Source organism: Adiantum capillus-veneris, chromosome 14 (assembly GCF_014529385.1).
Source record: "Adiantum capillus-veneris isolate H3 chromosome 14, ASM1452938v2, whole genome shotgun sequence".
Classification (NCBI taxonomy): domain Eukaryota; kingdom Viridiplantae; phylum Streptophyta; class Polypodiopsida; order Polypodiales; family Pteridaceae; genus Adiantum; species Adiantum capillus-veneris.
In genome coordinates, this window is record NC_140944.1 from 112,531,281 (window position 1) to 112,548,467 (window position 17,187).

The 17,187-nt window shown below is 39.7% G+C and overlaps 2 protein-coding genes across 2 annotated transcripts; both read right to left on the bottom strand.

Annotated features, from left to right (window-relative positions):
• Positions 1-5,302: 5,302 nt before the first annotated feature.
• LOC147442954 (uncharacterized) lies at positions 5,303-6,658 on the bottom strand. The gene is made up of 5 exons (XM_086529756.1): positions 6,246-6,658; positions 6,030-6,126; positions 5,828-5,948; positions 5,719-5,753; positions 5,303-5,381 (listed from the first exon to the last, which is right to left on the bottom strand). Exons 1-5 carry the CDS (start codon positions 6,484-6,486, stop codon positions 5,303-5,305), a joined length of 573 nt encoding a protein of 190 aa, XP_086385882.1. The 5' UTR covers positions 6,487-6,658.
• On the bottom strand, positions 6,530-14,382 carry LOC147442955 (uncharacterized). Its single transcript, XM_086529755.1, has 9 exons — positions 14,176-14,382; positions 9,299-9,372; positions 8,749-8,989; positions 7,646-7,678; positions 7,486-7,552; positions 7,337-7,394; positions 7,181-7,260; positions 7,002-7,092; positions 6,530-6,932 (listed from the first exon to the last, which is right to left on the bottom strand). The coding sequence occupies exons 1-9, from the start codon at positions 14,380-14,382 to the stop codon at positions 6,713-6,715; spliced, it is 1,071 nt and encodes a 356-aa protein (XP_086385881.1). The 3' UTR covers positions 6,530-6,712.
• Positions 14,383-17,187: the final 2,805 nt, after the last annotated feature.

A 17,187-nucleotide genomic window follows, 5' to 3' on the forward strand; every position in this document is an offset into this window, starting at 1 on the left:
TGATGCTCTACTTCAATTTTGCTTATGCAAAAAGGGTTTTCTTATTTTGCTTTGTGTTATTCCTATGTAATTTCTACATTCTTTCATTAATAATCTATGAACCTTTCAGCTTGGGAAATGTAGATTGTTCTCCTGAAATCTACATGGGTGCATATTTCGATGTAGTTATCCTCACAACTCAATTGAGTGAAGTGAAAGGGTAATTTGATCAAGCAGGAATTTGAGCTACTCAAAAGATTTTTTAATGTGCAGTCATATTGAAATAAAGCCTATGTTATATAACCTTCAGTTAATTGACGGCCTTGGTTGCAGCATTGTAATCACCTTGTAGGTTTTAGAATTTGATACTACACACTGCTTTTGTTTCAATATTGACTCGTGTAACTTTGATCTTGCCTTTTAATAAAGTTTTGCAGCATTGTATTCACCTAGTAGGTTTTAGATTTTGATATTACACACAACTTGTGTTTCAATAATGACTTGTGTAGCTTTAATTACCGAATTTTAGTAATTTCAGAGGAATTTTAGTTGCAAGTTAAGGGCGAGCCATTTGTATGCAATAGGCTTGTTTTTCTTCCTTATTTTTAGTGTAGTTTTTGTAGCCTACATTTTGAGAGAGCTCAAAATTTCTTTAGTGTTGTGTTGAGTAAACTTCCAATACCAATGTAGTCAAAGTTTATGTGTATCTTCCCAATGATTGTGGGCATCTTGATTCTTCTAGCTCCTTTGTTAAAATGGTAATGGTGCTCTTATTGTTGTTAGACTCCATTGTCGAAGAGGAGTATAATATGAACCTCAACTTACTAGAAAGCAATCATTAAATGGAAAGCTACACTAGTTGTATCACCCTATCATCAAGATGGAACTTTGTGAGCATAGTCTGATTGTTAATAATTTCAAGTTTACTCAGCCCATGCTATCCCACAAGTTGGAGGTGGCATGTTATTATGCTTGTTAGTTACACATTTGTTCACCAAATAGCTCACTAGTTATTCTTAAATCATCAACATAGTGAAGTCCATCCAGTAATGTGCATATCATAAAGAATTTTCCTTATCATAATATTGATGATTTTTTTTTTGAGCAATGGTTTTCTGCTTATATTGTGTCTCCAGTATTCCTAAGTTAGATTTCAATGCTAACCTTTTGATGTACATAAGCTTTTTGATACAGCTTTCTAGGGTTTGTTTTCTCTTGAACCAAGAGCTTCTTGTGTGAAGAACAATCATAGTACTTTTTTATTAAATTTTTATTGCTAAATTGATTCCTAAATGTATATATATTAATGATCTATCAGTTCTGTGAAAGCTAAACTCTTTGAATTTTTTAAACTTTAGCTATACATTGACTTTCAATTCTTGTAGCTTAAAAATGGATGTTTACCACTTTCTTTAGTAATATGTATAAGAGATAAAGTTGTCATTTGTATCAATTGGGCATGCTTAGTTCATCCAACTTGGAAAAAAAACATCACAATTGCCCATTAAATTAGGGTTTTTTTGTGTTTCTTGATATGCATAATTTTCTTGACTGAAGTTTGTGTTGTCAGTGAATTTAACAATAGCAAGCTGCTTGTCACAATTGCCAAAGGAATTGTATGGTTGTCAACAGAACCTTATATGTGGTACCAAAGAAAAAGGTCCATTCAGCTTTTCTTGATTGTTTGTTGCATTTCGACAAGTATGTTGTATGGATGAAACTTTTGACATTTTGTTCTTGAAATAAACAACATAGGAATAACAATGTTTTTTTGTTAATAATCTATGAGCCTTTTAGCTTGCAAAATGGTTATCCAATACTCACAATCACACTTTGCAATATTGAATTGCATAATTCCTACCAAACTTACTGTTTCTTCATTAAATTGAATAGGACATTAATCCAATGCAAAAAGGATTGTTTGGTCCTAAGAAAAACTATATATATGGCGCCAAGCAAGTGGTGCCACATAAGATCTATTAAATGTTTGCTACAATTCTATGAAAACACTTCATTAGAGGTGCTACGAATTTGTGGATGGTGAGCATTGCTAGGTGGGTGCTCACAAATGGTCACGTAGTAGGGATATTGCAAAAGTGTCCTAAGCAAAATCACAATCAAGCAAGAGTTTTGGTCAAAAGGTCTACCAATCACCCCTTAGGTTGAAATTATCTCCTCCATTGTGCTTGTGGAGAGAATGTCATCTATATCATCAGAGCATCATAAAGGCATTGCCTCTTTTGCATGAGAACTATGGTCTCATGTAGATTACATGAAAGTTTGAGAGAAAGAAGTGACCGTGTTGTTTACTACTACATACAACACTTTAATTGATGTCGTAAAATGCATGAAGGGTTGAGATTTGTTGCATGTCATCTATCACAAGAACATTGTGTTGAAGCCTCACCCTTTATAGCATCACTTTTGAGCTTTGGAACATTGTAGTATAACCATGTGTTTCATGAGTGAGCATGCGTGAATTAATATGCATCTGTATGACAACATTCAAGAGCAAAAGCTTTTTCTAGTGCAAGAAATGATATAAATCCATCTTCACTCACTAGTCTATTCCCTCTAGGGCAAGGAAACCAAAGCAAAGAGAGGATTGACATCGGGCACTAAAAATTTTATGAATTCTTTCAGTAAGAGAACCATCTACTAAGAATGGAAACAATAAAAGTTCATGGTTACTTCCATGACTTGATCTCAATCGATAAATAGGCACAATATGGCTAAGCCATGGCAAAATTGAGAAAATAGATGGGTATGTGTGTCTTGTTGTTGTATTCAATATAACTTATACTTATACACAAAAGGCTTTAGACAAAAGACAAAGATTGGCACAAAAGACTCAGTCTTAGATTCATTTTTGTACATGAAAGTGAGAATGAAGTATCATTCTAGTGCTTTTATACATGAAACAGTAAAAGAAAATTGGTTCTAAAGTAGAGGAGGCCAGGTTCTTCAGTGTTGGACAACAACTAAGCCAAAAAGATCCTAAGTAAAGATAGAATTAACACCTACAATCATAAAAACAAAACACATTCGTTAGCCTTGAATACATAGAAATTTTAAATCCTCATGTGAGATGCCTTAAAGGACTAATGGTTTATTTTGAAATATTGATCCATGTGCAAAGGAAGCTCTGTCCATTTTTTTTCAGAAACTAATATTATGTTTTGCTTTGTTTTCTTGTAAAGTCATATGCATTGACAACGTCACCATCATAGATATTCGCTCGGGTTCTGGTATGCTCGCTTATGCTTGCTCGGGCTATGGTAGGTCTCCAATTTGATAAGACCATATCTCATGGAATGCTACTCACTTGAGGCTTACACAAGCCCTAAAACTTTCACCTCTCGTGGGCTTGACCTCTTCTTGAACTGTCTTGACGTAAATGGATTGCTAAGGTAAATATGCTTTATTTACTGTTCAATACTAAAACCCTTGAGCTGCTGATGTATGGCCATATCTTTCCCCTGGTGTGTGACCTCTCCCTAAGTGATTAATCACCCCATCACTTTTGCTTGGCGTGGAATTTATTCTGGCCTGCTTCTTCTTGTGGGTTTTTGGCAATCGTAGCGCGATCAGCTCGTAGACTTGCTCTGCAAATCTGTTATTTTCTTGATGCCACAACCCCCTCTCTCTCCCCTAGCCCATGCATTGGCATTGCTCACTTGATCTCTCTCTGCTGCTCCCCTGTAGCGTCAATTGGGTTGGAATGCAACTCTATAGTTAGTCAAAAAGCTCTAGCACCCGAGGCCTCAGATTTCCTCCGGATTCTTGACTGAAGGCTTTGATTTCTTTGATGGTGGTGGATGGCGATGGGCTCTATCTGCATCTATTCAAACAAGGTGAGGGTGTTTTTCCCCTCAATTAGCCTTGAGTCACGTTATTATTCTTTCATTTTGTGTGAGAAAGGGTCGCAGGTTTTCTTGTTGTCATACTTATATTATTGCTTGCTGTCATACTTACTTCAACATGGATATTATTGAGAAAGCTAAAGCTTCACATGTTGGTGCAGAATAGCATGTACTAGTTTCTTTTGGTTTAAACAAATTACTATGGCTGTGCTATTTTGGCTAATGTTGTGGATATTAGCATGTCACATGTTGATGATTTTTTCCTTCGATGCCTTAACGTGTAAGACTTGGAATTTGGCCAATAGCATTTGGTGGTGGTATAAATGAGTATATTTTTTCATATTATCTTGTGGGACTGTGCATTTGTTATTAAAAAGGGTAGTAATTGCCTTGGGAATCTATGAATCACACTTAGAATCTAGAATAATCTAGTTTACTCCCTGAGCTGGCCATGATACTACATGTTTATGTTGTTATTTTGAACTAAATGCTGCGACCTTATATGGGTAGTAATTGCCTTGGGAATCTATGAATCACACTTAAAATCTAGAATAATCTAGTTTACTCCCTTAGCTGGCCATGATACTACATGTTTATGTTGTTATTTTGAACTAAATGCCGTGACCTTATGTGGATCTTATACACCTTGAGACTGATTGAGAAATATGCTCTTTCTTAGGTGCCATTTTGCGAAAAATCTTAATGCTCTATATAACAATGATCATCTTGGTTCTTTATGTAGTATGGTTCTCGATGGTTTTAGCTTGATGACTATTATCTCGCTATAAGACATGATAAGAACCATATGAAAACAACATGACATTTCAACTCTAACACCCAATGCTACAAACCTCAAATCTTATGATGAGTCACACTCATTGTCGATGTAGACCTTCTGCCTACGACACGTTGTCAATGCATATGACCTAACAAGAAAACAAAGCAACACATAATACTATTTTTTTTATAAAATGGATAGAGCTTCCTTTGTACATGGATCAATATTTCAAAACTAACCGTTAGCTTTTTAAGGCACCTCACATGAGGATTTGAAATTTTAACCAAATTGTTATAAAGAGTGAATACTTCTCGCACGACTCAAAACATTAACTCAAAAAGTTTCTATTAAAACATGACAAGAACCATATGAAAACAACAAAACATGAATTTCAATTCTAACATTCAATGCTACAAATCCCTCAAATCTCACACTCATCGTCAATGTAGACATTCCACCTCCAACGCATCACACAGATTTGAGAATCTTTCCGTATGTCTGTCGCCATGGTCCGAGCCATCTCCTCTGCGTAGACTAGCATGGAACTTCCAACCAACAAGAAAATGCATCAAGGTAAAATACTAAATAAGACATAGAAACAATATTGATGATCTATAAATAGCAACATTGACATCAAAAGGATGACAAAAAGCATGAGCAATGTGAACAAGAGGTGGCCTCACTAGTCATCAAAGGGATTGACACGCGATGGCATGTCACCCTCATCTAAGGAGGTGGAGGCATCCTCTCTGCTCCGCTTTCTACGATAGAGTAATGGTAGCACATATCTTGAAATCAATGGCTCATCAATGTCGAGTGCAAAACATGTCTGTCTTGATCCCACACAAGCCACCAATGTAGGGGATGTACCACATCCAAGCTCCAAGCAAATGCCTCGACGCTGACAAAGAAGCTCCACAAAACATGCAACGAAAGAATGGCTCCGCTGCAATCCACCTGCAATGGCTTGCCTGACGATGATCTGGCTTGGGATAGCTCTGAAACATGATGCATCATAAAAGAATCTGATGACTGCAGGCCAAGGCTGAAAAATAGAGCAGTGCTCTCTGCTACGAAGCAAGGTGGACGCATACCTACTCTGTGAACCATGAATAGCACAGAGCATAGGCACTCTAACACAAGAGGCATGGTTAGAGAAAACAACAACATAAAGCATTGGAATATTAATGCAAAGCAAGTGTGTCACCTCTATAGGACCACCAAAACTCTCGAAATAATTGTAGGCTCCATGATGGAATACTATAATACGTTGATGAACAACCATCTCTGCAGCACGACAAAACCTCTCCACCACCCAATGGCCTCTCCTGTTCAAAGCATTAATCATTAAAAAGACTTACAATGATTATTACTATCTTATATAAGGCATGATCATAAGCAACACTCACCTGTCGTGGACACCATGATTAGAAGCCAGCCTGATTCTGCTAGCGTCGAGAATGCCAAATGAACTCCAACACGTACATGATCCACTTTGCAAATGTCCTAAGGAGGTAGAGTAGAGGAGCCTACTAGGGATCCACCAAAGGGGAGATCCAAGAAAATGAAATCAACAGCCCATGGAACGGCTCTCCCTCTGCGAGTATATAGTATAGCCTCCAAACCTGCCTGTGAAAGATGCTCTTGTACAGGGATCCATGTGGTATTGCGAACTCCCGCCCTGGAGTCTGTAGCAATGGCAATGTAGTCCCCCACTATGGCCATGCACCGTATGTCGACGGAACTAGATATGTTATGTAGTGGAGACTCCACAAGATAAACAAATGAGATAGTTTTCCTAGCCATGACCGTGCCAAAGGACACTGAAGCATCACAATGAGATAAAATAATCCATGTATGAAGCATATTTTAGGAAAGCATTAACAAACGTTCATGAGGCATACCTAGCATTTGGGTCCACCTCTTCTACGATTATATCCACAAATGTTTCCTTTTGCCTTGTGAGAGTTGCGTGCATCTTAAACAAAACATTTTAAATCAGAATACTACTAACTTATGATTATTTGGTATTCCCAAGAGTGAAACATGCATGCATGTCTCTCCTCTTATCTACCTACTGGTGGATTTTGTATCATAGCATCCCTCGACATCGCCTCATGTAGTTATCACAACCAAAAACATGACGTTTCTCTATATCTATCCAACATGGACAATTCTTAATCTCCCATGGACTGAATATGCACATACTAGAGGGGTACATGCACGTGTCTTGAGCAGCCATCTGAGTCCACTGTCTTGCCAAAAAGGGCATGGCAGGTATTACATTTTTGGATACCAATAACATAAAGAATCTACAATAAACAGTAAACAAGTTACACGAAGCTAGTTGCATAGACATAACAAATTAATAAATTGTTCACCTGAAAGTCAAACGTTGTGCTCCCATTCGTAATGTATCTACCTTCTTCAATGCCTGCTTCTCCACATCCTTTGTCTTTGCTCCAAGAGATACTTCAATTGGAAACAAAAGGGCCTAGCTTTAAATTTTATCTCCTCAAAATAGAATGTAAGAGTAGAGTCTTGTGGCAAAGACACACACCGGGCACATCCATAAGATCTGACACAATATGAAATGCCCTTTCAAAGACCCGTGCCAAAAAACCCTCTCTGCGAGGCCATCTATAGTCCCAAAAAGAAAGAGAGAAAATAAGATACCACAACATATTCAAAATTGATTATCCAAGAAAAATCTTACATGCGAAAGACGTGATCTCCTTTCTTAAGACCATATGCACCCCTTGTAATCTTATCCGCTTTTAGCAAAGAAACCCAATGAATCTTGTTTTGAACAGAGGCATCTTGGAGTGCTATTCAACTTCTCCAATGTAGCCCAGCTATCATTACCCCATTTCAGAGACAAAACATTTGCCAGCCAATCCGTCCCAAGGTTGGGATTCGGAATGTTAAGCAGCTGTGATATAATTATGATAATGACAAATTACTCTGATTATATATCTTACAATTTTCCATAAACAAAGAGTAGATGCAAAAACAAATAAAGTACCTTTCGAATACGATCTTGACATTTGTATGTGATCTCGTGATAAATTCTCTCCTCTTCTTTTTTAAATTCTTCGTCAAACAAACCATGCTTCACATTCGGAATTATCTTCTCTTTCTCTTTTGTCATTTGAATCTAAAATCAATTTTCAACTTGATTATATTACTAATCATGTATGATATTGGCAAAAGAAAGCATGTAGTTTGATACGTAATCATAAACCAATCTCCCAAGGTAACGTCAAGTGAGCGGATACCAAGGCTCAAAACCTTTGGCATACTTTTTTCGTACAGCCACAATAAGATTTTGATCTTTTTCACGTATACCCTTTAAGTACATCACATGATCCGCCGCACAAATGTGTACGATATTAACGATCTCATCACGAAGATGAGTGACAACAATAGCATGAGTATTCATGCTGCATTAATATACAACAGAAGCATTCAAACGTACAATAACTTAAATATTAGCAAGGCTTGCACAATCAAACATGTACAAGTTCATTGTTTGCAACCTCCTTAGCAATGCTATCTCGGGCACTTTGGTAGGATCTATGATAATGCACAAAATACGACAATGCTTCTCCTTTGAAGTGGAAAACCTTTCTTTAATTGCCTTTGTCCATGCTAATGTACGATGATTGCCTTCCCAAACATAGAGCATGTGATTGACAAGATCTTGAAACTTTGTTTTCTTTTCCAATTCACATTCAATTCATCATTGATCTCGTTCCATAGAAGTCCCCATGTTGCTTTAATCTCATCTTGAGTATTCACAAAAGTTAAACTTCAAACAGAATTTAAAGAATTTGAACAATAGCACAAAAGTATTAACATATCTATCACGAGGCTCTCCTCTCTTTTGCATGTCAACAAAGAGACAATGAAAGCTCCTTTTTCTAGCATATAACCTTCTTTCACGAAGGCAAACTTCAAACCACTAAGGTCGTCTCTCAACCCTCTCACCCTTGCATATGGAATCAATCTGCAGAAGGGAATGGAGGGACAATCAAAGCAGCTAAAAATACGTGTGCTCTCAAGCATATCCGCCCCTCTATGCATGAAGTTTTTTTGCTCATCCTCCACTTGTGCTACTGCGCTAACCTCGTCTCTTATCTCCCATGGGACTATCTGTAAGCCATTCTCCTCAGGGACTAGCGTCTCATCGATTTCGTGTAAAGATCCATGTCCCATGTCCATAGATAGAATCTCCTCTTCTTGTGTTTCTAACTCCTCTTCCATGTTAGTAACTGAAACCAAAGAGACTTGGTCACTACTGTCCACCTGACCAAGAGAGACACTATCAAGACTCCTCCCTCTCTGGGCACGGCCACGAGATCTAGGGCTGGTCCAAAATCAATAAGCAATTCAAAATTTTTAGCATCCTTCTTAAAGAAATCAGTTGATGTCATAAACCATGTCATAAATCAGTCAGTTGGACAAAATTTTCTTTATATATAGAGCAATATTTCAAAATATATCATAGCTCATGGAACACCTCACTTGAGGATTTTAGAAACCCAGATGCAAAAAAAATAGACAAAGCTCAAAACTTTAAAGAATTTCAACTGATGGTTGTCTATTTATTCTAACATTATCTATTTTTTTAAAAAATATGATTAATTGATTCCAAATATATAAAACTTTGAAACACCTGGTAGGAGGACGTCCTCTTTGAGCAGATGTACCACTCCTACCTGCCATCGGATCCCCTTGTCCTGAATTGGCCTACAAGCATGACTAGCATTAGGCAAGATTAAACAAGCATGAAGGCAAGATTATTTGGAAAAGTGCTTTACAACACAAAGCTTTACATCACTGGCTTTCTAGCTCAACACTCGCTTATGAAGCCAAAGCTAAACTTTAATGGTTGCAGACTAAATTAAAAAAAAACTAAAGCAATGGAGAATCTCATTGTGTACATAATGTCACATCTCTTCACAAAATATGGTGAGCTGCAATGGGCTAAGCTAACCGAACACACCAAGGGGAATTACATCAAAGAAAGATTTCATGTTGCTAAATTGGCTTTATCTGACATAAAAATAATTCTAAATGAATTATTGGATTTATAAGTGAGAGGGTTTTCTCGCTTGGAACACCAGGAAAAATAATTCTAAATGAATTATTGGAATTTTAAGTGAGAGGGTTTTTCTCACTAGAGACATCCGAGTACAGAGTATTCCTAGTGTGTCATTGAAAGTAATGACGGGAGCACTGTGAACGGGAATATCTGTAAGGCCACCAGGAACGGGTACTTCTGATGCGTCACAATGGATGGGTGACAGGGAGCATCAGTAAAGAAGTATCCGACCATCCGGGAACGGACATCTCTGATGCGTCATAGGATGGGTGACATAAAGCATCGTGAAGGAGATTGTACCGTAAGTTCGGTAGGAAAGGACTAGGTGATGGGAATTCCTGATGCGTCACAAGGTGGGTGACGGGTGCATCGGAAAGGGGATATCCATAGTCAAGAGGAAATCCGAACTGGAAAAGAGGAATACGCGTAAAGACGCAAGCACAAGAATAAAGATGGGTTCTGAGAAGCTTTTTTTAAAAGGCAGAAAATTTTAACGAGTTTTCCGGGAAGAGCAAACGCTTTCCCGCGAGGAACTCCTAAGTTCTTGAATAGAAGACCCTTGAACTTTAAGTGAGAGGGCAGGTTTTTAATCAAAGTTACATCTTTTAGGAAATCATAAAGTGCATTATGCTTGTTTGCTCTTTTGCACGAGGTATGGTTGTGTCTAACCAGGACAATCACTCTCGAGTGTTTATGAGAGTAAGGTTGAGTCAGAACATTGTTTATACGATGAACTGCTTTGCTTAACCATCCGGAAGGTCCATGATTGATCTGGTATCCGGTAGTTCTCCAACGAATTACCTGCTATTGCGGGTAGGAAATTATGAGGAACCATTCTGAGTTTTCAAGCAAAGAAAAGCTTTCATGAAGCTTGAGTACTCTTTAAGCCCACACCCCCTACCCGGTAAGGGTCTTAAGATATGGTAGTGCTTTTTGCACAAGTGAATGAACACGCTCTTTACGAGGGAAGGAACAAGCGACGACTACGGCCTGTGCTTGAGGAATCTAAGGATAAAAATCCTAGATTATTCGATGAGCGGGTTTTGCTCTAAGATCGAGCCAAGTGATCATCAAGTTGAGCGTCTTCGCTCTAAGGATCTTACGAAGGGAAGGTAATTTCCTAGGTTCACCAAAACTTTAACACAGCTTAAGAATTATGTACACTTTTGAGTACATGGATAACACACGAAGATGCAAACCTATGCTAAGGAACTGGACGAGAGTTTGTTATACTCTCAATGAGCGCCTTTTTGCGCCAAGGATATTCCGACACGAGAATCTCTATTTGAGATGTGTTCGGCAAAAGGAATTTGAGTTTCTCTACGGAGAAGAGGTTTCATGATGGTCGTTGATCATTGAGTACGCTATGTGCTTTTACCATTATAGTAGCAACTTTTGGTTGCGGTATATGTTTCTCCATGAGCAGGTCAAGTAGCATTTACACGTTGCTGGAATAAATTCGAACTATTATGTTCGTAAGAATATAGTTCGCCAACCGTTTCAAAATGGTAAGAATTACATATGGGAGAACTTCCCTGAGAATCAAAGAGGGTTCGCTCTATTGTGAACCGGGTTTGAACGTACGCTCAGAAAATGCTATGGCTAGAATCCTATCTGCCTAAGATTTTGCAAGGCGTCATTGATGCTCGCAAGATGAATCATTTTTTATGATCCTGTAAGGAAGAGACGCTAATGGATGTCGAGAAAACACTACTGGTGGTAATAACTCGCAGGAGAAAAAGATCGGAAAGAAGTGTCGCCGTGCACAAGGAATCTTCGGATTGGAACCGTCCGCCTACGTTGAGCGATAGCCCGGAACACAGAACCTTCTTTAAGGTGATCGCAAACTTTGTTTGTGAAAGAAAGACATCGAGCTTAATGCTCTATGATTTGGGCATTCCCTATGTGGGAGGACACAAGAGGTTTAATATCCTCAAGACTAATAGCGCAAGGTTATACGCAAGGACATAGACCTAAATTGATTTTTAGGAGGATTATTCTTTTCGAGATTGAGAAGGTGGAATTGAGTTAACAGATTCTCCGAAAGACGCGAATGACGAGTTCTTACATGGCTCGTAAGTTTGATGAATGGTGAAGGATATCCTCGAAATACTAGAAGAAGGACATGAACTGGTAAGGTAAGTATTGAATTATGAAATTTTTGTTTAATTTACTTTTTAAGTTCTGTACTAAGAAAGGACCAGCTCAACTCACCATTGAGCAATATTTGCAATTTTCCAGCTTCTCCCCGGCAGTTCAGTTGGACCTCTACAGTTGAGGACAACTGTTTATAAGTGAGAGGGATGTTGCTAAATTGGCTTTATCTGACATAAAAATAATTCTAAATGAATTATTGGATTCATAAGTGAGAGGGTTTTCTCGCTTGGAACACCACGAAAAATAATTCTAAATAAATTATTGAAATTTTAAGTGAGAGGGTTTTTCTCACTGGAGACATCCGAGTACAGAGTATCCCTAATGCGTCATTGAAAGTAATGACGAGAGCACTGAGAACGGGAATATCTTTAAGGCCACTAGGAACGGATACTTCTGATGCGTCACAACGGACGGGTGACAAGGAGCATCAGTAAAGAAGTATCCGATCATCCGGGAATGGACATCTCTGATGTGTCATAGGATGGGTGACATAGAGCATCGTGAAGGATATTGTACCGTAAGTTCGGTAAGAAAGGACTAGGTGATGGGTATTCCTGATGCGTCACAAGGTGGGTGACGGGTACGTCGGAAAGGGGATATCCATAGTCAAGAGGAAATCCGAACTGGAAAAGAGGAATACGCGTAAAGACGCAAGCACAAGAATAAAGATGGGTTCTGAGAAGCTTTTCTTAAAAGGCGAAAAATTTTAACGAGTTTTTCGGGAAGAGCAAACGCTTTCCCGCAAGGAATCTATGTCTGCATTGCATTTGTGCATGTGGTTGCATCGAAGGACACCTGGGAAGTGTTGTGAAAAGCATTGTTTTAAACTTATAAGGTTTTATTGAGTTTTTGGACAGGTTCAAACCAATTTTAAAATATGCCAACCGTCCACTTAATAAGTGGACAGCCACTTAAAAAATAAAGCAACAAAACCAGCCAGCGAATTCTCTCTCCCTATTTCGGGTAGAACAGAAAAAAAAACAAAACAAAAAAATATGGAAAAAAAAACGATCGCGATCTCTACGCGAGCAGCTATTCGTGCCGTGGTCATGGAGCTATAAAAGCACCACATGCCCTCACTGAAAAGGGATTGCCAGTGCCAGCAAGAGAAGACTTTGCCGCCAAAAGACGCGAGAGATCGCGAAACTACGAAGCACGAAAGTCGCTTTTCCCGCACAATAGCGACAAGTATTTATTGTGGATTCGCCATATGAATTGTTGTCGTGTGTTTGCGTGTGTGTTTGCAAGTACTTCATCGCGAAGGAGAAGCGAGAAAGCTTCGGCCTACGCTTGGGAATTCCGAAAACGGAATTCGAAAATTGTCTGCGGAGTCTCAACTCCGAGTATAGACGGAAAAAGGATTGAGAGCTTGTCTCTCAGATTTCCCTTACGGGAAGGAACAACCATCGAGTCAGTGAATTAGAACGGAAGGGTTTTCTTCGGTTCTTGTACTTGTAAAAAGATTCTCCCTAATAAAGAATTCTCTTTAAGGGGGGGGGACCAACCCATCTTTCGGTCCCCAGTATTGTGTCGATCTTCTCACTCTCTCTCTCTCTATTTATTTCTCTCTATATATCCTCTGGCTTCAGTATTAAGTGATAAATTCTATTTATCCGAGTATATTTTATATTGTTATGCACTCCCGTTTGTGACATTTCACCTACTGGTAGGGCCGTGTGCTGACGTGCGATCAATGCAACAATTTAGATTTGATCAAAGCCATTCCGCCCACGACCAGGTTGCAGCAGTGCTAGCTGAATGAAATTGATATGATTAGGGTTAATACAACAGCATGAGTTTTCTCGGACATAAGAGGCAACTCTTAATACAACAACGTAAGTTTTCTCGGCCAGCTATCTTGACATACTTTCTGATGTGGGTTAATACAACAGCATGAGTTTTCTCGGACTTAGGTGGCAGCATGAGTTTTCTCGGCCAGCTATCTGAAAATATTTTCCTTTCATCTTGAAAGCCTGCCAGCAGCATGAGTTTTAACTCTTTACTAGAATTGAGATGCAAAACAGTGGGCAGATGGTCATGCGGAAGCGACAATATGCGGAGATGATGAGTATTGATAGTGTCTACATGTTATTAATCCTGCAAGCAACATTGGGCCATGATGTTGAGGTAATCAATGCTGTTGAGAAAATGCGCACCTTGCCTTTGCAAAGGCCGCCAAAACTGCCTTTACAGAGGTATCTTTGCAGACGCAGCCTGAATTAATTATACCAATGCGGGCCTTGCCTTTGCAGAAACCACCAAAACTGACCCTATATTAGATGTTTACTTACAAGTGGGTGTGACGTAGTTGGTAGCGCTCCTGGAATTTTGGTAACGCTCCTGAAATCTTGCAACTCTAGCCAGGAGCTCGCGCCGGCACGCGGTGCTTGCAGCAATGAAGAGACTTCATCCTCGACTGGTTCATGTCTGTTCTTTTCCCACTCACAAGCCCTGTGTTGAACCTGTTCTCCCCATCTCGCAAGCCCTTTGTTGAGCATCGTAGCACTTTAGGTTAAATTTTAACTTAAGTTTGAAAATTCTATTGTGACAAGAAAAGAGACTTAACTTGATTTAGAAATGAAAACGACAAATTTTAACTTAAGTTTGTTATTGTGACAATGAAGGAACATTAAGTTGGTTAAGAAATGAAAATGACACACTTGAACGTTGGAAGGGGGAAAGAGAAACACACTCGACAACACACACACACACACACACACACGTCTCTCTACGACTCAGAGGAAATCACAACACTCCGATCCACTCGAAGAGACACACCAAACCACAAAACTTTGCTGCGAACACTCGGTTGCGCATACACAAGCCCACAACCACACACAAAAAGCAAAGCTTATTGCATCTCAACAAACAAACACAATCGATTCTTGATTCTCAACCACACATACAACACCTCTCTCTTTCTCCCTCTATGCACACGTACCAATTGGTTCGGGGGGCTCACACACAGCCTACACACGCCGACACCTTTGCACAAGAGAAGAGAGAAGAAGAAGGGATAGGGAAGACAACACTAGAGACGATGCAATCGAAGCTTCCTTCTTTTCCAACAAGTGATTGTCTATGGTGGAGCATACACCAAAAGGCTCCCTTAGAGCTCTGTCCCCTTTTCTTTTCTTTTCCGCAGCCTGAAAAGCATCAGTTTTTCAAAAATTGAAATATCTTTCAAACAGTGCATAATTAGTCTCCGTGCGCGAGATGCAAACACGTCTGAAACACGCAAGCACGGGCTGCTTTTAGAGAAAACGTGTTTTACAAAAAATTTACAGAATAGAACTTTCGGTTGTCCGTATACAAAAAAGCTCAGCCACACATCCACCTTCATTTCTTGTCATAAACTACATGCCCTTCACTCCTCCACTTTTTCTTCATGTCCCAAGATGCTTTTCACATAGTGAACCCTCTTTGAAGCATCGAATCTCCACCTTAGTCCATATAGCCACATAAATCATACACATCACGAACTTCTTCATTGACACTGTATTCTGACATATGCTTTGAGATCTCAACACACATCTGTAAGCACCTTTGATACTGCTTTTCACGCTTTCTGGCATTGACACCTTTTGGCTGCACCAACGTGATGGGAAAAAAAATTTTACATGAATAATAAGAATGGTCCTTGAATGTGCGCTAACTACGACGTCTCCACCTTCAAACCGTCCTAAATCATGTCTTTGCGAACTAGGGATATTTTCTTCACTACCCTGCACAGTAACCCAACTATTCTGCACTTCTTGAAGAGTGATCCTATTGCTCCAACTTCCTCTGAAATAATTTTATGTAATGGCTAGGCATATTACTATCTATGGACCGCAGGGTGGCCAGAAGCTTATTCTCATGTTAGAAGGTAGCACATATGCCTTGCCTCTAGATTCTGTGAGATAACATTTTGAATTAACTGTTGGGGTATAGGCGCCTATGCCTTGCCCGGCCGCCCAGAGTTTGGGCGTCCACTTACTTGTATATCTTATACTACATAGCATAAGTGTATAGGGGGCTTCTCACTTTTTGGAGTCTCCCCACCCATATCTGTGTGTCGTGTGCTCTTCTCTCTCTCTCTCTCACTCTCCGTTTGTGGTGCTCCCCGATCCCCTTCAATTGGTATCAGAGCGACAGATGTGAGAGCGTAGATGGACGGCTTCGCGATGAACTCGTCGGCTATGGCGGAGAGGTCACAGATCTGAGCAAAGAAATAGAGGAGGCTTGTGGACAGCCATACAGAGGCTTGCAGGAGAGATCTCAGGAGCCTCCTAGTGCTCACAGATCAGTCCACAGTTCCTCTATAGATCAGCCCACTGTGTACAGCATTTTCCCTCTTCTCGGCAAGCTTTGCAACGTCTACATTGGCGACAGATTGGAGCTTGGAGCTTCCATAGACATGGAAGCATTGTGAGATTGATATATTCAGCTCACGCATCGAGGTGGGAAGTGAGTTTGAGCTTTTCTATGAGCTCAAAGAAGCACAGAAGAAAGTCGTTCAGTTTTTGGCAGTTTGACAGCAGTCTACTGTTTTGCTCATAACTTGAGCTACAAAGCTCCGATTCCAAAACTTTTTGGTTCAAAACGGAGCTGGCTTCAAGCTCTACGACTTTGTAGAAGGAATTGTTTTCTGATTCGGAGTGTAGGTGGGTCTGAAATTAAAAACACAGAGACTGTTTTTCAGGACAGTTTTGGGCTCTGTTGTTTTCTTTGTTGCAGACAGCTTACTCGTGCACACTGCAGGTAGCAGGCACATATGAGGTGTTACAAGATCGGGTTTGACTCCCAGGTACTGTTGAGTCTAGTACTCCCACAGGTGTTGCCAGTTGCAGTTGAGTGGTTCTTCTGCAGTGTTGTGGCTTGCATACATGGTCTTTGAGCGGGTAATGCTCTATGTATGCTTATGTGGTGAGCAATAGATATTGTGAGCAAGTGCAGAGGTTGGTTGTGGATGACATGTATGGTCACCTGTGGTACTCTTTGTGAGCATTTGTTGGACACAGGTTTGCATAGCTTATGCATGTATGTTGAGTGTAGTTTGATGCGCATTGATTGCTCATTGTATTGAGCTTGCAGGACAATGGTTATTTTGTGTTGATAGCCATTTTACGCTGAAAATCTGGTGAAATTTTTCGAAGAGTTTTATGCGCATCATTTATGCGATCTAGGTAGAGATTGCGGGTTGCACTCAGCATTTGCGTGCGGTGTTCTCTGCAGGTGGGAGATTTGTGCATGTGTATGCATCGATACCGCACAGTGTGGGCTTGGTGATTAGCTCACAAATTGCAGTGTGATACTAGAGC

Excerpts from the sequence above, each read along its gene's own strand:
- LOC147442954 (XM_086529756.1), bottom strand. The coding sequence starts at position 6,486 with ATGCTTCATACATGGATTATTTTATCTCATTGTGATGCTTCAGTGTCC. Across the intron at positions 5,949-6,029 it reads AATCATGGTGTCCACGACAG|GAGAGGCCATTGGGTGGTGG; the intron begins GTGAGTGTTGCT and ends TGCTTTGAACAG. Across the intron at positions 5,382-5,718 it reads TGCTATTCATGGTTCACAGA|AAAGCGGAGCAGAGAGGATG; the intron begins GTAGGTATGCGT and ends ACTCTATCGTAG.
- LOC147442955 (XM_086529755.1), bottom strand. The coding sequence starts at position 14,382 with ATGCTCAACAAAGGGCTTGCGAGATGGGGAGAACAGGTTCAACACAGG. Across the intron at positions 7,395-7,485 it reads TGTTTTGTCTCTGAAATGGG|CGGATAAGATTACAAGGGGT; the intron begins GTAATGATAGCT and ends CTTTGCTAAAAG. Across the intron at positions 7,093-7,180 it reads AGATCTTATGGATGTGCCCG|TATCTCTTGGAGCAAAGACA; the intron begins GTGTGTGTCTTT and ends TTCCAATTGAAG.